We start from the raw sequence: 23,352 nt of genomic DNA, 5'->3' as shown, positions 1-23,352 counted from the left end.
TAATCTCTAAGGATTTGTGGTAATTAAGGTCATAATAAATCCTGTTACATGTTGAACAGGACCTGTTAGCTCGCACTGAAGACCTGTGGAATTAACAAAAGGACAAAATTGATCTGAGCCAGGCTTACTTGCAGATGAATGCAGACAAGAAGTCAGGAACTTCTGACAATCATGGCACGTAACGACTTGTTCCAGTACCAAAGATTGTCATTTGGTATCTCTCATGCTCTGGCCTTGTTTCAAAGGGCAATGGATCAGATTCTGAGTGGACTGAATGCAGCCCATTGTTATCTGGATGACGCCCTCGTCACAGGAAGAGAAGGGGAACACCTTTGAAACTTGGATGCCACTCTCCAGAGATTGGGAGACTATGGTCTGAGTCCATAAGGATAAGTGAGTTTTTCCAATCCTCAGTTAAGTATTTGGAACACGTGATTGATGCCACAGGCCTTCACAAACCTCCTCTTTCTAAGGTTAAGGCCATTAGAGGTGCCTGAACCTCGGAATATTAACAAGTTCCCATTCCTTCCTGGGGTTGTTGAATTATTATGGAAGATTTCTCCCAAACTTGAAACCATTACATAACCTCTTATGCCAAAACAAGATGTGGAAGTGGTTGGATGAAGCGTTACCCAAGTCTGAAGCTCTTTCACACTTTGATTCTACTTTACCCATACAGTTAACTTGTCTCCTTATGGTGTGGCTGTGGTCTCCCAAATCATTCTATCAGGTGACCATAAGAACCAGGAATAGGTGTAGGCAATTCAGCCCCTCGAGCCTTCTCTGCCACTCAATGCGATCATAGCTGATCCCATCTCTGCCTCGTCTTCCCTTTCCTACCGTTTCTCCAATAATCCTTCACCACATTAATTAAAAATCTGTCTATCTCATTTTACTCAATATACTGACCTCAGTTTGTCTTGCAGGAATTTGAGAACTTCCTTCAAGAAAATGGTATTCAACAAGTTGCTTCCAAATCGTATCACCCTACTAATGGACTAGCAAAACGCTTCCTCCAAACCTAGAAACACACTTTGAAAGCACCCAAATGTACTTATCAAAACACTATAAATTCTTTGTGATCTGCCAGAATACCCCACATTTCACAACCAAGGCCCCTCCTGTCTTGCCAATTTTTAAAAAAGCTGTTACATTCCACATTCGATCTCTTCAAAAACTAAGGAGATTTTGTGACGGCCGCAACAAGTAAGAGGAATAATGGGAAAGCAAAGCGCAGCATTTTCCGGGACACGGAAATTTGGCTTGGAACTACTCCACAGGGAAGAAATGGATTCCTGCCATGGTCCCTGCACAGACCAGACCTGCCTTATTGTGTCCAGAGCAGAGATGACATTACCTGGAGGAGACATGTAGATCTGGCTGGAAGAACAAATCTGCCCATTGAAAATTCAGGATCAGATTTACTATGTCCTCATTTGAACCTTCCTACACTACCAGACACCGTTGAGGAAAGCAACACCTCATCTGTTCAGATGCAGGGACAACCTCTTGTTCCTAAGTCAATGCCGGTTAAAGCAGCCACTGATGACATCAGTACAAAAACTGCAGAAGTTCTCATCAATGTGAAGGAGAAGACTACGCCAGAGTTTCGCTGTCAACCCTTCCAAGAGCAACAACCTCCAAGCCATTTGACAAACTCAACTTGTTGGGGATGTTCAGTTCAAGGAAGGAGGAAATGTTATGTATTTGTATTTATTTCTGTTGGCTCAGTAGAACTGTGCTGTTATGTGATATTAAGGAAAGATATTAGCACAGATGATGTGGAATCTATGGGTTGAATTAAGAAACATCAAGGGACAAAAAACATCTCAGGGGGTAGTATACAGACCACCAAACTGTAGTGGTAATGTTGGGAATAGCAGGAAATCAGATGCATGTGTTAAAGGAACATTTGTGATTGTGGGTGACTTTAATCTGCATATAAATTGGGAGAGTCAAATTAGTCAGGTTACAATAGGGGAGGAATTTCTGCACTGTATATGGGATGGTTTTCTGGACCAATACATTGAGGAACCAACAAGTGAACAGACTATCTTGGACTGGGTATTGTGCAATGAGAAAGGATTAGTTGGTAATCTACTTTGAGAGAGCCCTTGGGGATGACATAGAAAAAAAACACAAGATAGGAGTAGGAGAAAGACATGTGGCCCTTCAGGCTTGCTCCACCAGTCATTATCATGGCTGATCATCCAACTCAATAGCCTAATCCTGCTTTTTCCCCATAACCTTTGATCCCATTTGCCCCAAGTGCTATATCCAGCTGCCTCTTGAATGTATTCAACGTTTTGGCATCAACTACTTCCTGTGGTAATGAATTCCACAGGCTCCCCACTCTTTGGGTGAAGAAATGTCTCCTTCCCTCCATCCTAAATGGTCTACCCTGAATCCTCAACGTGATCCCTGGTTCTGGACTCCCCCACCATCGGGAACATCTTCCCTGCATCTATCCTGTCTAGACCTGTTAGAATTTTAAAAGCCTCTGAGATCATAACATAAGAACAAGGAGTAGGCCATCTGGCCCCTTGTGCCTGCTCCACCATTCAATAAGATCATTGCTGATCTTTTTGTGGACTCAGCTCCACTTACCCGCCCGCTCACCATAACCCTTAATTCCTTTACTGTTCAAAAATTTATCTATCCTCGCCTTAAAAACATTTAATGAGGTCGCCTCAACTGCTTCACTGGGCAGGGAGTTCCACAGATTCACAATTCTTTGTGTGAAGAAGTTCCTCCTCAACTCAGTCCTAAATCTGCTTCCCCTTATTTTGAGGCTATGCCCCCTAGTTCTAGTTTCACCTGTCAGTGGAAACAACTTCGCTGCTTCTATCTTATCTATTCCCTTCATAATCTTATATGTTTCTATAAGATCTCCCCTCATTCATCTGAACTCCAATGAGTATAGCCCCAGTCTACTCAGTCTCTCCTCATAAGCCAACCCTCTCAACTCCGGAATCAACCTAGTGAATCTCCTCTGCACCCCCTCCAGTGCCAGTATATCCCTTTTCTGAAAGGATCCCCCTTTCTGATCCTCCTCCTCATTCATCTGAACTCCAGCGAAAACAATCCTAATCTAGTCAACTTCTCATACATCAGTCCCACCATTCCCAGAATCAGCCTGGTAAGCTTTCGCTGCACTCCCTCGAGAGCAAGAACATCCTTCCTCAAAAAAGGAGACCAAAATTGGGCACACTACTCGAGGTGTGGCCTCACCGAGGCCCTGTATAGTTGCATCAACACATCCTTGCTCCTGTACTCAGCCTCTTGCAATGAAGGCCAACATACCATTTGCCGCCTTTACCACCTGCATGCTTACCTTCAGTGACTGGTGCACAAGGACACCCAGGTCCCGCTGCACACTCCCCTCTCCCAATTTACAGCCTTTCAGGTAGTAATCTGCTGCATTATTTTTGCTTCCAAAGTGAATAACCTCTCACGTATCCAATTTATACTGCATCTGCCATTAATTCGCCCACTCACCCAACCTGTCCAGATCATTGTGAAGGATCTCTGCATCCTCGTCACAGTTCATCCTCGCACCCAACTTGCTATCATCTGCAAACTTTGAGATGTTACATTTTATTCCCTCAAAAAACATTAACAAAGAAAATTATTGCACAGGAACAGGCCCTTTGGCCCTCCAAGCCTGCACCGACCATGCTGCCCGAATGAACTAAAACCCCCTACCCTTCCGGGGACCATATCCTCTATGCCCATCCTATTCATGTATTTGTCAAGACGCCCCTTAAAAGTCACTATCCCCCCCGGCAACGAGTTCCAGGCACCCACTACTCTGTAAAAAATCTGCCTCGTACATCTCCTTTAAACCTTGCCCCTCGCACCTTAAACCTGTGCCCCCTAGTAATTGACTCTTCCACCCTGGGAAAAAGCTTCTGACTATCCACTCTGTCCATGCCCCTCATAATCTTGTAGACTTCTATCAGGTCGCCCCTCAACGTCCGTCGTTCCAGTGAGAACAAACCAAGTTTCTCCAACCTCTCCTCATAGCTAATGACCTCCATACCAGGCAACATCCTGGTAAATCTTTTCTGTACCCTCTCCAAAGCCTCCACATCCTTCTGGTAGTGTGGCGACCAGAACTGAACACTATATTCCAAGTGCAGCCTAACTTAGGTTCTACAAAGCTGCAACATGACTTGCCAATTTTTAAACTCAATGCCCCAGCCGATGAAGGCAAGCATGCCGTATGTCTTGACTACCTTCTCCACCTACATTGCCATTTTTAGTGACCTGTGTACCTGTACACCCAGATCCCTTCGCTTATCAATACTCCTAAGGGTTCTGCCATTTACTGTATATTTCCTATCTGTATTAGACCTTCCAAAATGCATTACCTCACATTTGTCCACATTAAACTCCATCTGCCATCTCTCCGCCCAAGTCTCCAACCGGTCTATATTCTGCTGTATCCTCTGATGGTCCTCATCGCTATTCGCAAATCCACCAACCTTCGTGTCGTCCGCAAACCTATTAATCAAACCAGTTACATTTTCCTCCATTTATATATTTTATATTCATATATATTTATTACAAAAATATATATAGATTTATTACAAATAGCAACGGTCCCAGCACTGATCCCTGAGGAACGCCACTTGTCACAGCCTTCCATTTAGAAACGCTACCCTCTGTCTTTTTTGACTGATCCAGTTTTGTATTCACTTTGCCAACTCACCTCTGATCCCATGCAACTTCACCTTCTGCACCAGTCTGCCATGAGGGACCTTGTCAAAGGCCTTACTGAAGTCCATGTAGACAACGTCCACTGCCCTAGCCTCATCAATCATCTTCGTCACTTCCTCGAAAAACTCGATCAAATTCGTGAGACATGACCTCCCCTTCACAAAACCATGTTGCCTCTCAGTAATACGCCCACTTATTTCCAGGTGGGAATAAATTCTGTCTCGAAGAACCCTCTCCAATAATTTCCTTACCACTGATGTATGGCTCACCGACCAGTAATTTCCTGGATTATTCTTGCTACCCTTCTTAAATAAAGGAACAACAGTGGCTATTCTCCAATCCTTTGGGACCTCCCCTGTAGCCAGTGAGGATACAAAGATTTCTCTCAAGGCCCCAGCAATTTCCTCCCTTGCCTCTCTCAGTATTCTGGGGTATATCCCATCAGGCCCTGGGGACTTGTCTACCTTCATATTTCTCAAGAATCCCAATACCACCTTTTTGATCTCAACATGACTCAAACTATCTACACATCCTTTCTCAGACTCATCATCCACTAAGTACTTCTCTTTGGTGAATACTGATGCAAAGTACTCCTTTAATACCTTGCCCAGCTCTTCAGGCTCCACGCATAGGTTCCCTCCCTTGACCTTGAGAGGGCCAACCCTCTCCCTGGCTACCCTCTTGCTCTTTATATATGTATAAAAATCCTTGGGATTTTCCTTAATCCTGCTGGCCAATGCTTTTTCATGACCCCCTTTTAGCCCTCCTTACTCCTTGCTTCAGTTTCTTTCTACTTTCCTTGTATTCCACACTTGCTTTGTGTGTTCCCAGCCTCCTAGCTTTGACAAATGCTTCCTTTTTCTCTTTGACTAGATATCACAATATCTGTTATTATCCAAGGTTCCCAAAACTTGCCATACTTATCCTCCATCCTTACACGAATGTGCCGGTCCTGAATCCCTATCAACTTGCACTTGAAAGCCTCGCACATGCCAGATGCTGATTTGCCCTCAACCATCTGCCCCAATCTATATTCTTCAGTTCCTGCCTAATACTGTTGTAATTGGCCTTCCCCAATTTAGCACCTTCACTTGAGGACTCCACTTATCTTTATCCATCAGTATCTTAAATCTTACTGAATTATGGTCATTCTTTCCGAACTGCTCCCCTACTGAAACATCGACCACCTGGCCGGGCTCATTCCCCGATACCAGGTCCAGTATGGCCCCTTCCCTAGTTAGACTATCTACATTCTGTTTCAGGAAGCCCTCCTGGATGCTCCTTACAAACTCTGCCCCATCTACGCCCCTAGCACTAAGTGAGTCCCAGTCCATATAGGGGAAGTTAATCTCACACCACAACAACCCTATTACCCTATGTTGTTGGTACACATTGGTACCAACGACATAGGTAAGAGAAGGGACGGGGATTTAAAACAGGAATTTCGGGAGCTGGGCTGGAAGCTGAGAGCCAAGACAAAACATGTGGTCATCTCTGATATGTTGCCGGTGCCACGTGATAGCGAGTTGAGGAACAGGGAGAGAGTGCAGTTAAACATGTGGTTGCAGGAATGGTGCAGGAGGGAGGGTTTCAGATACGTGGATAATTGGAACACATTCTGGGGAAGGTGGGACCTGTACATACAGGACTAGGTGCACCTGAACCAGAGGGGCACCAATATCCTAGGAGGGAAATTTGTTACGGCTCTTCAGGAGGGTTTAAACTAATTTGTCAGGGGAGTGGGAAAAGGAGTTGTCGTCCAGAAGTCAGTGAGGGTGGTGAGGTATTGGGGAAGGTATTAGGGTCAGGGGTGGGTACCGGTAGACAGGAAGGTGGGTTGAAGTGTGTCTACTTCAATGCAAGGAGCATCCGGAACAAGGTAGATGAACTTGGGGCGTGGATTGGTACTTGGGACTACGATGTTGTGGCCATTACAGAGACGTGGGTAGAACAAGGACAGGAGTGGTTGTTGGACGTTCCGCGGTATAGATGTTTCAGTAAGTGTAGGGAAGCTAGTAAAAGAGGTGGAGGAGTAGCATTGTTAATCAAGGATAGTTTAACGGCTGCGGAAAGGCACTTCGAGGGGGATCTGCACACTGAGGTAATATGGGCTGAGGTTAGAAATAGGAAAGGAGCGGTCACGTTGTTAGGAGTTTACTATAGGCCCCCAAATAGTAATAGAGATGTGGAGGAAGAAATTGCTAAGCAGATTATGGATGTGTGTGGGGGTCACAGGGTAGTTGTCATGGGGGACTTTAACTTTCCAAATATTGATTGGAACCTTTGTAGGTCAAATAGTTCGGATGGGGCAGTTTTTGTGCAGTGTGTGCAGGAGGGTTTCCTGACACAATATGTGGATAGGCCGACAAGAGGTGAGGCCACATTGGATTTGGTACTGGGAAATGAACCGGGCCAAGTGTTAGATTTGGTTGTGGGAGAGCACTTTGGAGATAGTGACCACAATTCAGTGTCTTTTGTTATTGCAATGGAGAGGGATAGGGCCGTACGGCAGGGGAAGGTATTGGGGGAGAGGTAATTATGATGCGATTAGGCAAGAATTAGGGGGCATAAGTTGGGAACAGAAACTGTCAGGGAAAGGCACTCATGAAAAGTGGAACTTTTTCAAGGAACAAATACTGGGTGTCCTTGATAGGTATGTCCCTGTCAGGCAGGGAGGAAATGGCCGAGTGAGGGAACCATGGTTCACGAAAGAGGTGGAATGTCTTGTGAAAAGGAAGAGGGAAGCTTATGTAGGGATGAGGAAACAAGGTTCAGATGGTTCGATTGAGGGTTACAAGTTAGCAAGGAATGAGCTGAAAAAGGGGCTTAGGAGAGCTAGGAGGGGACATGAGAAGTCCTTGGCGGGTCGGATCAAGGAAAACCCCAAGGCTTTTTACTCTTATGTGAGGAATAAAAGAATGACATGGGTGAGGTTAGGGCCGGTCAAGGACAGTAGTGGGAACTTGTGTATGGAGTCAGTAGAGATAGGCGAGGTGATGAATGAATACTTTTCTTCAGTGTTCACCAAGGAGAAGGGCCATGTTTTTGAGGAAGAGAAGGTGTTACAAGCTAATAGGCTGGAGGAAATAGATGTTCGGAGGGAGGATGTCCTGGCAGTTTTGAATAAACTGAAGGTCGATAAGTCCCCTGGGCCTGATGAAATATATCCTAGGATTCTTTGGGAGGCAAGGGATGAGATTGCAGAGCCTTTGGCTTTGATCTTTGGGTCCTCACTGTCCACGGGGATGGTGCCAGAGGACTGGAGAGTGGCGAATGTTGTTCCTCTGTTTAAGAAAGGGAATAGAAATGACCCTGGTAATTATAGACCGGTTAGTCTTTCTTCGGTGGTTGGTAAATTGATGGAAAAGGTCCTTAGGGATGGGATTTACGACCATTTAGAAAGATGCGGATTAATCCGGGATAGTCAGCACTGATTCGTGAAGGACAAGTCGTGCCTCACAAATTTGATAGAATTTTCTGAGGAGGTAACTAAGTGTGTTGATGAAGGTAGGGCAGTTGATGTCATATACATGGATTTTCGTAAGGCGTTTGATAACGTCCCCCATGGTCGGCTTATGATGAAAGTGAGGAGGTGTGGGATAGAGGGAAATGTTGGCCGATTGGATAGGTAACTGGCTGTCTGATCGAAGACAGAGGGTGGTGGTGGATGGAAAATTTTCGGATTGGAGGCAGGTTGCTAGCGGAGTGCCGCAGGGATCAGTGCTTGGTCCTCTGCTCTTTGTGATTTTTTTTAATGACTTAGAGGAGGGGGCTGAAGGGTGGATCAGTAAATTTGCTGATGACCAAGATTGGTGGAGTAGTGGATGAGGTGGAGGGCTGTTGTAGGCTGCAAAGAGACATAGATAGGATGCAGAGCTGGGCTGAAAAATGGCAAATGGAGTTTAACCCTGATAAATGTGAGGTGATTCATTTTGGTAGGACTAATTTAAATGTGGATTACAGGGTCAAAGGTAGGGTTCTGAAGACTGTGGAGGAACAGAGAGATCTTGGGGTCCATATCCACAGATCTCTAAAGGTTGCCACTCAAGTGGAGAGAGCTGTGAAGAAGACCTATAGTGTGTTAGCTTTTATTAACAGGGGGTTGGAGTTTAAGAGCCGTGGGGCTATGCTGCAACTGTACAGGACCTTGGTGAGACCACATTTGGAATATTGTGTGCAGTTCTGGTCACCTCACTATAAGAAGGATGTGGAAGCGCTGGAAAGAGTGCAGAGGAGATTTACCAGGATGCTGCCTGGTTTGGAGGGTAGGTCTTATGAGGAAATGTTGAGGGAGCTAGGGCTGTTCTCTCTGGAGCGGAGGAGGCTGAGGGGAGACTTAATAGAGGTTTATAAAATGATGAAGGGGATAGATAGAGTGAAGGTTCAAAGACTATTTCCTCGGGTGGATGGAGCTATTACAAGGGGGCATAACTATAGGGTTCGTGGTGGGAGATATGGGAAGGATATCAGAGGTAGGTTATTTACGCAGAGAGTGGTTGGGGTGTGGAATGGACTGCCTGCAGTGATAGTGGAGTCAGACACTTTCGGAACATTTAAGCGGTTATTGGATAGGCACATGGAGCACACCAGGATGGTAGGGAGTGGGATAGCTTGATCTTTGTTTCAGATAAAGCTCGGCACAACATCGTGGGCCGAAGGGCCTGTTCTGTGCTGTACTGTTCTATGTTCTATGTATTACTTTTACACCTTGCCAAAATCTGCCTGCGTATGTTCCTCTATCGTCCGCTGGCTGTTGGGCAGCCTATAGTAAACTCCCAACCTTGTGACTGCATCCTTCCTATTCCTGAGCTCTACCCATATTGCCTTGCTGTGCGAGCCCTCCGTGGTGTCCTCCCGCAGTACAGCTGTGATATTCTCCTTAACCAGTAGTGTAACTCCCCCACCCCTTTTACATTCCACTCTATCCCACCTGAAACATCTGTATCCTGGAACATTAAGCTGCCAATCCTGTCCTTCCCTTAACCAAGTCTCTGTAATGGCAACAACATCGTAGTTCCTAGTACTAATCCAAGCTCTAAGTTCATGTGCCGTACCTGTTATACGTTTTGCATTGAAACAAATGCACTTCAGCCCACCAGACTCTCGTTGATTAGCAACCACACCCTGCCTGCTGTTTCTCTGAGTCTTACTGGCCCTACTCTTGGTTCCCCCTTCAGCTAATTCATCTTTGCTTTCGTTCCCACTCCCCTGCTGAAAGGAAAGAGAGTGGACAGGCAATGGCAGACATTTAAAGAACGAATAGGTGAACTCCAGAAGATTTTTATTCCAGTTTGGCACAAGTGGTAAGGGAACTTTGGACAAACCATAACTTACAAGGGAAATTAGAGATAGTATCAGATTCCAGGAAGAAGCATACAAATTGGCGGACCTGCGGATTGGGAGCAGTTTAATATTCAGCAAAGGAGGACCAAGGGATTGATTAAGAAGGAAAAAATGGAGTATGAAAATAAGCTAGTGGGGAGCATAAAAACTGCCTGTAAAAGTTTCTGTAGATATGTAAAGAGAAGGACAAAGAACAGCACAGGAAACAGGCCCTTCGGCCCTCCAAGCCTGTGCCGCTCCTTGGTCCAACTAGACCAATCGTTTGTATCCCTCCATTCCCAGGCTGCTCATGTGACTATCCATTGAAAAAAACATTGAAAAAAATGAATGAAAGCCCCTTACAATCAAACAGGTGAATTCATAACGGGGAATAAAGAACTGGCTGAGAAAGTAAATTTATACTTGTCTTGCTTTGTGAAGACAGAAGCAATGTACCAGAAGTTCTGAGAGAAACAAGTTTTAGTGAGGAGCTGAAGGAAATCAGCATTAGTAGAGAAATGGTTTTAAGAAAATTGGGATTGAAGGCGTTCCAGGGCCTGATCTTCATCCCAGAGTACGTAAGGAAGTGGCCCGGGAAATAGTCGATCCATTGGTGGTCTTTTTCCAAATTTCTTTGGACTCTGTCTGGTTCCTACAGATTGGAAGGTAGCTAATGTAAGCCCACTATTCAAAAGGGAGATAGAGAGAAAAGAGGGAATTATAGACCAGTGAGCTTAATGTCAGTACTGGGGAAGTTGCTGGAGTGCCTTGTCAAGGATTTTATAGCTCAGCGTTTGGAAAGCAGTGGTATAATCAGACAAAGTCAGCATGGATTTACAAGGAGAAATGCTCAACAAATCTGTTAGAATTCTCTGACGAAGTAACAAATGGAGTTGACCAAGGAGCGCCTGTGGATGTCATCTAGAAGGCTTTCAGCAAGTTCTCGCATAGCAAACTACTACATAAATTAAAATGCATGGGGTTGCAGGTAGTGTCTTGAGATGGTTAGAAAGCTGGTTAGCAAAAAGTTGGTTCACGTGGTTCTTTTTCTGATTGACAGGCAGTGACTAGTGGGGTTCCGTAGCGATCTATTATAAGACCCCAACTGTTCAGAATAATGATTTAGAAGAGGGAATGAAATGTATTATCTCCAAATTTGCAGATGATGCAAAGTTGGTTGGTCTGGTGAGCTGCGAGAAGGGTGCACAAATTCTTCAGCATGATTTGGACAGGCTGAGTGGGCATATGCTTGGCAGATGCAGTATAATGTGGATAGATGTGAGGTTATCCACTTGGGTAGCAATAATAGGAAGGCAGATTATTATTTGAATGGGTATAAATTGAGAAAGTTGGATGCTCAGTGAGACCTTGGTGTTCTCGTGCATCAGTCACTGAAAGTAAGTGCACAGGTACAGGAGGCAATAAAGAAGGCAAATGGTATGTTGGCCTTCCTAGCAAGAGGATTTGAGTATAGGAATAGATATGTTTTACTGCAATTGTATAGGGTGTTGGTGAGGCCACACCTGGAGACTGTGTGCAGTTTGGTGTTCTTATCTGAGGAAGGATGGCTTTTGCTATAGAGGGAGTGCAGCGAAGATTACCAGGCTGATTCCTGGGATGGCAGGTCTGTCATGGTTGGGATTATATTCACTGGCGTTTAGAAGGGTGAGAAGGGATCTCGTAGAAACTTAGAATTTTGCAACGGGTGGATTCAGAAAGAATGTTCCCGATGGTGGGGGAGTCCAGAACGAGGGGTCATAGTTACTAAGTTTAGAACTGAGGTGAGGAGAAATTTCTTCACCCAGAGGGTGGTGAATGTGTGGAATTCACTAACAAAGTTTGTTTTTATTCATTTGTGGGACATGGGTGTTGCTGGCTGGCCAGCATTTATTGCCCATCCCTAGTTGCCCTTGGAGGGCAGTTGAGAGTCAGCCACATTGCTGAGTTTCTAGATTCATCGTCTAGTGATGATACCAGTAAGCCATCGCCTCCCCTGCAGTTGAGGCTGAAACTGTCCGATTTCAAGAAGAAATTAGACATGGCTCTTGGGGCTAAAGGGATCAAGGGATATGGGTGGGCAAGGCGGGGATTAGGATTTGATGATCAGCCTTGATCGAAATGAATGGTGGAGCAGGCTCGAAAGGCTGAATGGCCTACTGCTTCTGTTTTCTATGCACTGAAATGATGGAATGGACCTTGCATGGGAAACCATAAGACATAGGAGCAGAATGAGGCCTCTCGGCCCATCAAGTCTGCTCCGCCATTCAATCATGGCTGATATTTTTCTCATCCCCATTCTCCTGCCTTTTCCCCATGACCCCTGATCCCCTTATTAATCAAGAACCTATCTATTTGTCTTAAAGACACTCAATGACCTGGCCTCCACAGCCTTCTGTGGCAAAGAGTTCCACAGATTCACCACACTCTGGCTGAAGAAATTCCTCCTCATCTCTATTTTAAAGGATTGTCCCTTTAGCCTGAGGTTGTGCCCTCTGGTTCTAGTTTTTCCTACTAGTGGAAACATCCTCTCCACATCCACCCTATCCAGGCCTCGCAGTATCTGTAAGTTTCAATAAGATCCCCCCTCATTCTTCTAAACTCCAAGTACAGACCCAGAGTCCCCAACCGTTCCTCATACGACTCCCAAGTCCCTTTGTGGTTCTGATTTCCGAAGCATTTCCCCATTTAGAAAATAGTCTATGCCTCCATTCCTCCTTCCAAAGTGCATAACCTCTCAGTTTTCCACATTGTATTCCATCTGCCACTTCTTTGCCCACTCTTCTAAACTGTCCAAGTCCTTCTGCAGCCACCCTGCTTCCTCCGTTTTATTGAATTGCGGAGCAGACTCGATGGGCCAGTTGGCCTACTCCTGCTCCTAGTTCTTATGTTATGTTCAATGCTACCTGTCCTGCTATATATATATATATCTTTGAGTGAAGCAGCCATGGAAGAGATCACACACCACTAATAAAGCTCCATTTGTTTTTAACTAAAGTCTGTCCTGCTTGACAGACATGATGTGGAGATGCCGGCGTTGGACTGGGGTAAACACAGTAAGAAGTTTAACAACACCAGGTTAAAGTCCAACAGGTTTATTTGGTAGCAAAAGCCACACAAGCTTTCGGAGCTGCAAGCCCCTTCTTCAGGTGAGTGGGAATTCTGTTCTGTTTGTGAACAGAATTCCCACTCACCTGAAGAAGGGGCTTGCAGCTCCGAAAGCTTGTCTGGCTTTTGCTACCAAATAAACCTGTTGGACTTTAACCTGGTGTTGTTAAACTTCTTACTGCTTGACAGAAGCCAGAGGGTGGTTGTAAAGAGTTTTTCAAACTGGAGGCACAAACGGTGTGCCTCAGGGATAAGTGCTGGGTCCACTGTTATTTGTCATTTATATTAATGATTTGGATGAGAACATAGGAGGCATGGTTAGTAAGTTTGCAGATGGCACTAAGATTGGTGGCATAGTGGACAGTGAAGAAAGTTATCTCCAATTGCAACGGGATCTTGATCAATTGGGCCAGTGGGCTGACGCATGGCAGATGGAGTTTAATTTAGACAAATGTGAGGTGATGCATTTTGGTAGATTGAACCAGGGCAGGATTTACTCAGTTAATGGTCGGGCATTGGGGAGAGTTACAGAACAAAGAGATCGAGGGGTACATGTTCATAGCTCCTTGAAAGTGGAGTCACAGGTGGACAGAGTGGTGAAGAAGGCATTCGGCATGCTTGGTTTCATCGGTCAGAACATTGAATACAGGAGTTGGAATGTCTTGTTGAAGTTGTACAAGACATTGGTAAGGCCACACTTGGAATACTGTGTACAATTCTGGAAAATGGCAAATGGAATTTAACACAAACAAGTGTAAGATATTGCACTTTAGAAGGACAAACCAAAGTAGAACGTACAGGGTAAATGGTAGGACTCTGAAGAGTGCAGTTGAACAGAGGGATCTGGGAATACAGGTACAGAATTCCCTAAAAGTGACGTCACAGGTGGATAGGGTCGTAAAGAGTGCCTTTGGTACATTGGCCTTTATAAATCGGAGTATCGAGTATAAAAGTTGGAGTGTTAGGGTAAGGTTATATAAGGCATTGGTGAGGCCGAATTTGGAGTATTGTGTATAGTTTTGGTCACCTAGTTACAGGAAGGATGTAAATAAGGTTGAAAGAGTGCAGAGAAGGTTCACAAGGATGTTGCCGGGACTTGAGAAGCTGAGTCACAGAGAGAGATTGAATAGGTTGGGACTTTATTCCCTGGAGCATAGAAGAATGAGGGGAGATTTGATAGAGGTGTATAAGATTTTGATGGGTATAGATAGTGAATGCAAGCAGGCTTTTTCCGCTGAGGCGAGGGGAGAAAAAAACCAGAGGGCCTGGGTTAAGGGTGAAAGGAGAAAAGTTTAAAGGGAATATTAGGGGGGGCTTCTTCACGCAGAGAGTGGTGGGAGTGTGGAATGAGTTGCCGGATAAAGTGGTAAATGTGGGCTCACTTTTAACATTTAAGAAAAACTTGAACGGGTTCATGGATGAGAGGGGTTTGGAGGGATATGGTCCAAGTGCAGGTCAGTGGGACTAGGCAAAAAATGGTTCGGCATAGACAAGAAGGGCCAAAAGGCCTGTTTCTGAGCTGTAATTTTCAATGGTTCTATGGTAATTCTGGTCACCCTATTATAGAAAGGATAATATTAAACTAGAAAGAGTGCAGAAAAGATTTACTAGGATGCTACCGGGAATTGCTGGTTTGAGTTATAAGGAGAGGCTGGATAGACTGGGATTTTTTTCTCTGGAGCGTAGAAGGCTGAGGGGTGATCTTATAGAGGACTATAAAATAATGAGGGGCACAGATCAGCTAGATAGTCAATAACTTTTCCCAAAGGTAGGGGAGTCTAAAACTAGAGGGCATAGGTTTAAGGGGAGAGATACAAAAGTGTCCAAAGGGGCAATTTTTTCACAGAGGGTGGTGAGTGTCTGGAACAAGCTGCCAGAGGTAGTAGTAGAGGCGAGTACAATTTTGTCTTTTAAAAAGCATTTGGATAGTTACATGGGTACGATGGGTATAAAGGGATATGGGCCAAATGCTGGCAATTGGGATTAGCTTGGGGGTTTAAAACCCCCAAGCTAATTTCCTAGATCACCCCCCAATTAGCTTGGGGGTGATCTAGGAAATTGGATCAGGAATTGGCTAGCGGATAGGAAACAGAGGGTGGTGGTTGATAGTAAATATTCATCATGGAGTGCGGTTACAAGTGGTGTACCTCAGGGATCTGTTTTGGGGCCACTGCTGTTTGTAATATTTATTAATGATCTGGATGAGGGTATAGTTGGGTGGATTAGCAAATTTGCTGATGACACCAAAGTCGGTGGTGTGGTAGACAGTGAGGAAGGGTGTCGTAGTTTGCAGGAAGACTTAGACAGGTTGCAAAGTTGGGCCGAGAGGTGGCGGATGGAGTTTAATGCGGAGAAGTGTGAGGTAATTCACTTTGGTAGGAATAACAGATGTGTTGAGTATAGGGCTAACGGGAGGACTTTGAATAGTGTGGAGGAGCAGAGGGATCTAGGTGTATGTGTGCATAGATCCCTGAAAGTTGGGAATCAAGTAGATAAGGTTGTTAAGAAGGCATATGGTGTCTTGGCGTTTATTGGTAGGGGGATTGAATTTAGGAGTCGTAGCGTTATGTTGCAACTGTACACAACTCTGGTGCGGCCGCACTTGGAGTACTGTGTGCAGTTCTGGTCCCCACATTACAGGAAGGATGTGGAGGCTTTGGAGAGGGTGCAGAGGAGGTTTACCAGGATGTTGCCTGGTATGGAGGGGAGATCCTATGAGGAGAGGCTGAGGGATTTGGGATTGTTTTCGCTGGAAAGGCGGCGGCTAAGAGGGGATCTTATTGAAACATATAAGATGATTAGAGGTTTAGATAGGGTGGATAGTGATAGCCTTTTTCCTCTGATGGAGAAATCCAGCACGAGGGGGCATGGCTTTAAATTGAGGGGGGGTAGTTATAGAACCGATGTCAGGGGTAGGTTCTTTACCCAGAGGGTGGTGAGGGATTGGAATGCCCTGCCAGCATCAGTAGTAAATGCGCCTAGTTTGGGGGCGTTTAAGAGATCCGTAGATAGGTTCATGGACGAAAAGAAATTGGTTTAGGTTGGAGGGTCACAGTTTTTTTTTTTAACTGGTCGGTGCAACATCGTGGGCCGAAGGGCCTGTTCTGCGCTGTAATGTTCTATGTTCTATGTTCTAAAACAAAAGGGTGGCATGGACAAGTTGGGCTGAAGGGCCTGTTTCCATGCTGTAAACCTCTATGACTCTATGATTCTATCATGTCTCCAATACTCAACAGGGTCAACTCGGCCTGAATTCATTAGATTTTGGAAGAATGACTGGGGATTTGATTGAAATGTATAAAATTCTGACAGGGTTGGATTCAGGGTGATCTTTCTGCCCTAGTTGCGCGTGCTCTAGAATAAGGAGTCACAGTCTCAGGATACTGGGTTAGCCATTTAGGACTGAGCGGAGGAGAAATTTCTTCACTCAGGGAGGTGAACCTGTGGAATTCCCTACCACAGAGAGCTATGGAGGCCAAGTCACTATTTAAGAAATAAATAGATTTCTAGACATTAAAGGGATCAATGATTATGGGGAGAGAGTGGGAGTATTAGCTATGATCACATGGAACAGCAGCAGGCTTGATGGGCTGAATGGCCTACTCTTTTCTATCAGTTGATTCAAGACCAACATCAATAAATTCTTGGACAGGATCAAGGGATTGGGTGGAAAAGTAGAATTGATGTAGACAATCAGCCATTTTAATGATTAGAAGAGCAGGCTGGAGGGACTGGGATTGATCTTTGAGCAGAGAATGTTCAAGGGAGATTTAATTGAGGTGTTCAAAATTGTGGCGAGTTTTGATAGAATAAATAAGAAGCTGTTTTCATTGGCAGGAGGGGCAGTAACTGGCCAACCCAAGAGTTAAGGTGATTGACAAAATCACCAGAGGCAACATTGTAAACTTTTTTGAAACAGCAAGTTGATGTAATCTGAAAGAGCGGCGAAAGCAGATTCAACAGGAACCTTCAGAATTGAATTGGATAAATAAAGGGGAGAAAATTGAAGTGGGAAAAATAGAGGAACAATTTTTCCCTTCAGCCATATTGGTGCATGACCATACAGTAAACCGTAATATACCACGCACAGACCAAAGAGGCTATTCACGAGCTGTGTGGGTGTGCATCAATCTTAAAGGAACCACAAGAGTGCAATAAGTCAGCGGTGCATAGCAAACATAAGTAGCGGGAACCTGGAATAGGATAGTTTCCCGCAGAGCACACACTAACAATGGACCAGATGGCTTCTTCTATGTTTCTAATTAACTACCTGCCAAATGCCAGGTGGATGAGGTTGTGATCTGATTACATGGAGGGGGGGGATGGTGAGCAAGTTGATGGGGGTGGGTAATCCGGTAGGAGAGCTGGACTGCAGTTACTGTGAGGGTGTGTATGCGTGAATTGATTCTCTCAAATTAATTCTCCCCCCTACTCAGGCTGTTTTCGTCCACTTCACTGCGTCCAATCTTCTTGATCAGCTTGTCGGTGCTGGCCATCGTATTCCTAGACCATTGGAAGAACGAGTTGTTACCCCACGTCATGGGTAAGCTGAGTCTTATTCTGCACACTCAGTGCCTGATGTACACCAGCCTGCAGGCCTCCTGAGTACCTTTCTTCTCCCCCCTCACTCCATGCCTCAGAACAGCGTCCCTCTGAGTTCCTGATGTATACCACCTACCCATTTGCCTGAAGTCCCCTCCTTTCTGGGCCTCCCCGGGTTGATATCTGAAGCTGAGCCCCTGTCCTCTTGTTTTCAGCCTATTTGTTCCTTTGATACCAGGCGGTGCCTCCACTGAAACATAGCAATTATCTTAAAGTGGGATCTTAAAAGTTTTTAAAAATTAGTCACAAGTAGTCTTACATTAACACTGCAATGAAGTTACTGTGAAAATTCCCAATTATAATTGGTGTGTGCAGAGCGTGATGTTTTCCCCTTTTCTCTTGCAGTCCAGCGCCCCATGGATGAAGGCGAGAGGTACGTTTTCATCAGTTGCACCAGGCTCAATCATTTTTCCACGTTAAATGTGAGCAAGCAAAGTGTCTGAATGTAGGAAAGGCTGAGTTGCTATCTTGGCCTCTGGTACTGAGCCCCCACCCTCGCGGCAGGAGAGGTTCAGTCTTCATTCCCAGACCGTTTTGCATCAGCTTGCGTTACACTGTGGACTAGGATTGATACCATTAACCTTTGGTGAGGATCAGAGTGATAAGCTGGGGCATAGAGTGCAGGAAAGCGGAGAGTTGTTAATTTTCCTGAGATTGATGAAGCTGTGTTTGTTTCTTCATTGGGACTGACCACTCGGCCCTGTGAATAAAACTTTATGATGTGGAGATGCCGGCGTTGGACTGGGGTAAACACAGTAAGAAGTTTAACAACACCAGGTTAAAGTCCAACAGGTTTATTTGGTAGCAAAAGCCACACTCCATGCCTTTGCTACCTCCATGCCTTTGGTAGCTTTTGCTACCAAATAAACCTGTTGGACTTTAACCTGGTGTTGTTAAACTTCTTACTGAATAAAACTTTACACAGGCCATCCTGTGATGGGCTGATTCCTGCTGCAGTAATTGGGAGCTGACGGAGATGTCTGTTATCTGGGCAGTGCAAACAGAACAGGCTCCACCTCACCACAGGCAACTGGCAGCCTTAAACCCCCCCCTCCAAGTATCCCATATGACGCCTTACTGGCCTCTCCTGCTGCCTTCAGAGATCTTTAGATATGGTCCCCAAGGTCCCTCTGGTCCTCTGTACTTCCTAGTGTCCTACCAATCAATGTGTATTCCCTTGCCTTGTTAGTCCTCCCAAAATGCATCACCTCACTGTTCTGCCCAATCCATATAGTCCTGTAATCTGCAACTTTCCTCCGCACTATTTACCACACCACCAACTTTTGTATCATCTGCGAATTTACTGATCTTACCTCCCACATTCATGTCTAGATCATCAATGTACACTACAAACAGCAAGGGACCCGGCACCGATCCCTGTGATACACCACTGGATAGGCTTCCAGTCACAAAAACAACCTTTGACCATCACCCTCTGCCTCCTGTCACTAAACCAATTTTGAATCCAAATTGTTCTGGATCCCTTGGGCTCTTAGCTGCTTGATCAGTCTCCCATGCAGGACCTTGTCAAAAGCCTTACTGAAGTCCATGTAGACTACGTCAATTGCATTGCCCTCATCCATTGAAGACAGATGAGGAGAAATTTCTTCTGAGGGCAGTGACTTTGTGGAATTCTTTACTGCAGAGGGCTGTAGAGGTTGGGTTGTTAGGCTTGTTCAACGCAGAAATGGACAGAAGTTTAATCAGTAAGGGAATCAAGGTTATGGGGATAGGTGGGAAAGCGGAGGATTAAAACCAAAAGAGAAAATGCTGGAAAATCTCAGCAGGTCTGGCAGCATCTGTAAGGAGAGAAAAGAGCTGACATTTCGAGTCCAGATGACCCTTTGTCAAAGCTAAAAGGCATAGAAAGTGGAAGATATTTGAGAAAGTGGGAGAAAACTGAAGATTATCAGATCAATCATTATCTCGTGAAAGCTGGAGCAGACCTGATGGGCTGAGTGGCCTACTTCTGCTCCTAAATCTTATGGTTTGATGGTATAGTCCCTGATGAGAATTTTCCTATAAGTAGTCTACTTTGGCCAGAGGAGCTTAAAACTTGCAATAAGCAGGTAGTGAAAAGAACTATCCGGCTAAAGGCTGAGAAGTCCCGAGTCATGATGGACTTCATTCTCGGATCCAAGATACATTGATCTTAATTTTCCAAAATTTTCTAGATTCTGGAACCGTCCCATCAGATTGAAAAATAGCAAATGTCCTCCATTTGTACTCTTGAGAGAGACAAAGTAGAAAACCACAGGCTAGTTACCCTAATATCGGAAAAATGCTAGGATCTATTATTAAAAATGTTATAACAAGACACTTGGAGTAGACTCGACGTGGCTTTGTGAAAGGGAAATCATGTTTGACTATTAAGATTCTTAGCAAGAAGGGTGGATAATGGGAAACCGGTCGATGTGGTGTACCTGTATTTCCAAAAGGCATTTGACAAGGTGCCATGTCAAATATTATAATGGAAAATAAGAGTTCATGGTGCAGGGATAACATTAGCGAGGATAGAGGATTGCTTAGCTAAAAGGGAGCAGAGAGTTGTGATAAATGGATCTTTTTGGTTGGCAAGATGTGATAAGTGGAGTGCCACAGTGCTGGAACCTTAACTATTTGTATCCTATATTGATGACTTGGATGAAGGGATCCAATGATTGGTTGATAAATTTGCTGATGATACAAAGGTAGGAGAGTAAGTTAGTAAGAGGGATATAGACAGGTTAAGTGAGTGGGCACAAAAATCAGCAGATTGAGTATAATGTGCTATGGTGAGACCATCTGGAGTTCTATGTATAGTTTTGGTCTCGTAATAGAAACATAGAAAAACTACAGCACAAAAACAGGCCCTTCGGCCCCACAAGTTGTGCCGTACATATCCCTACCTTTTAGGCCACCTATAACCCTTAATCCTATTAAATCCCATGAACTCACCCAGGAGTCTCTTAAAAGACCCTATTGAGTTTGCCTCCACCACCACTGATGGCAGCCGATTCCACTCGCCCACCACCCTCTGTGAAAAACTTCCCCCTAACATTTCCCCTGTACCTAGCCCCAGCACCTTAAACCTGTGTCTTCTCGTAGCAGCCATTTCCACCCTGGGAAAAAGCCTCTGAGAGTCCACCCGATCTATGCCTCTCAACATCTTATATACCTCTATTAGGTCTCCTCTCATCCTATGTCTCGCCAAGGAGAAAAGATCAAGCTCCCTCAGCCTATCCAATTGCTTCAAATGTAATTTTATCTAGGATAAAATTACATTTGAAGCAATTCAGAGAAGATTCACTCAACTGATTCCTTGGATGGTGGGGTTATCTTCTGATGGGAAGTTGGGTCTGCAGCCACTGGAGTTTAGAAGGAGAGGTGATCTTCATTGAAACATTCAAGATCCTGAGAGCATTTGACAAGAAGGTGGCTGCTGAGAGAATGTTTGTTTCTCCTTGTAGGGGTGTATAGACCAAAGGAACATAATTCAAAAATATAGGGTCTCCTGATAAGACAGATGAGGAGAACTGAATTCTCTTCCCCAGAGAGCCGTGGAGGCAGTGTCATTGAATATTTTTAAGACTGAGTTAGGTAGATGCTTGATTCACAAGGGAGTCGGAGGATATGGATTAGAGAAGAAGAGTTGAAGTAGATGCCACAATCAGATTAGGCGTGACCTTGAATGGCCAAGCAGATTCAAGGGACCAAATTGCCTATTCCTCCTGTTCTTAATTCGTATGTTTATATGTAATCTGTGATGTCTCTGCATCCAGTGATGGAAACTCCACAAGGCCTCGACTTCTCAGGCTGCCTGATCTTTGCCACTATCTTGCTGAGAGCTGCGTGGCCTTTAACCTCTATCTAAAAGAAGTGCTGGAATTCAAGAGGCAGAACCCAGGAAAGGTAGGTCTTGATGGGGGTGTGGCGGTGACATGGCGAGGGGTGCTGTGTGGCAGGGGGCACCAAGTGGGACAGGAGGGGAGGGTTGTGGGGAGCCAAGTAGGGTGGGGGGGGGGGAGCCAAGTGGGGTGGGGGAGGTGGAAAGAGGGGTTGAGGGACGCCAAGTGTGGCATGGATCCAAGTTTTACTATCTGCTCGCTGTCTGTTCTGAGTTTATTTGAGGTGAGTTGCCATTAAGTGTCTGCATGCATCTGTTTGAGGGATGGGGTTCCTTTAACAGATACTGAATGTTTGTGTTCCTCCCTTTCTCAGTTCTGTTTGAAGATGTGTCTTGGGTGCTCGGTGTTTGCTGCAGTTGGACATTATATCCCTGGAATCATGATATCCTACATCTTCAGTGAGTATATTCTTTCTGCAAGACAGGAACGTTAATTCATTCTGAATCCAGATGATAAAGTAGGAAACCAAAATGCCTGTCTCCCTGACTAACACTGTATCCTCCACCTGTATATCCTTAAACTTAATACGGTTAACAGAACATTAACAGAAATCCCTCTTTTCTTTAAATCAAAACATAATGCTCAATATTCCAAAACAAATCAAAGACGAGAGAGAAAATGACTTCATAATGTAAGACATGGCGCTTGCGTATCAACATACAAATTAGAAACAGGAATAGATTATTTGACACCACACATCTGTTCTGTTATCTGAAAAGATCATGACTGATCTGATTGTGGCCTCAACCTTTCTGTCTATGCCTTGTACCCTTTGATTCTTGAGTGACGGGGATTCAATCTGTAGCCTGAAAAATACTCAATGACCATGCCACCACTGCTCTCTGGGAAAGAGAATTCATAGAAAAATAGAAAGTAGGAGAAAGGGTAGGCCACTCGACTCGGCCCTTTGAGCCTGTTCCGCCATTCATTATGATCATGAAAAATATTGGAGTCAGTTACTAAGGCAGTAATAGCAGCACATTTGGAAAACCATAATCTAATCCAGCAAAGTCAGCATGGCTTCATGAAAGGGAAATCGAGTCTGATTAATAAAGAGCTTTTCGAGGAAGTCTCAACCAGAATGGATAGAGGGTAATTAGTAGATGTGTTGTATTGGACTTCCAGAAGACATTTGACAAGGTAACTCTCAAAAAGTTAAGTAATAAGATAAGAGCCCATGGTGTTGCAGGTCGTATATTGGCACAGAGAGAGAATTGACTAATGGACAGGAAACAGCGAGTAGGAGTAAGGGGTTATTTTTTAGGTTGGTGACCTGTAACCAGTGGGATTCCACAGGGATCAGTGCTGGGACTGCAACTGTTTACAATTAATGACATGGAGGATGGAAGTGAATGTACTGTAGCCAAATTTGCAACACAAAAATAGGTGGCGAGTTAGATTGTTTGAGGGATACAAACAGCTTGCAAAGAGATATTGATAGCTTAAGTAAGTGGGCACAAAGTTGGCAAGTGGAATAATGCGGGAAAATGTGAAGATCTTCATTTTGGAATGGAGAACAAAAGAATAGTATTTAATTGGGGAAAGACAGAAAAACTACAGCACAAAACAGGCCCTTCGGCCCCACAAGTTGTGCCGAACATATCCCTACCTTCTGGGTCTACCTATAACCCTCCATCCTATTAAGTCCCATGTACTCATCCAGGAGTCTCTTAAAAGACCCTATTGAGTTTGCCTCCACCACCACTGACGGCAG

At 44.7% G+C, this 23,352-nt stretch overlaps 1 protein-coding gene across 2 annotated transcripts in view; it reads left to right on the top strand.

Moving 5' to 3' along the window:
• Positions 1 to 23,352, top strand: part of retreg2 (reticulophagy regulator family member 2) — a 102,006-nt gene that overhangs the window by 29,312 nt on the left and 49,342 nt on the right. For both annotated transcript variants that reach the window (XM_078227766.1, XM_078227767.1), the window contains exons 2-5: positions 17,586 to 17,692; positions 18,097 to 18,124; positions 21,513 to 21,642; positions 21,952 to 22,036. In XM_078227766.1, coding sequence (XP_078083892.1) covers positions 17,586 to 17,692; positions 18,097 to 18,124; positions 21,513 to 21,642; positions 21,952 to 22,036 — 350 coding nt within the window. The remainder of the gene's footprint in view (positions 1 to 17,585; positions 17,693 to 18,096; positions 18,125 to 21,512; positions 21,643 to 21,951; positions 22,037 to 23,352) is intronic.

The sequence above is a fragment of the Mustelus asterias genome, chromosome 14, assembly GCF_964213995.1.
Source record: "Mustelus asterias chromosome 14, sMusAst1.hap1.1, whole genome shotgun sequence".
NCBI lineage: Eukaryota > Metazoa > Chordata > Chondrichthyes > Carcharhiniformes > Triakidae > Mustelus > Mustelus asterias.
This window is presented reverse-complemented; position numbering and strand designations above follow the sequence as displayed.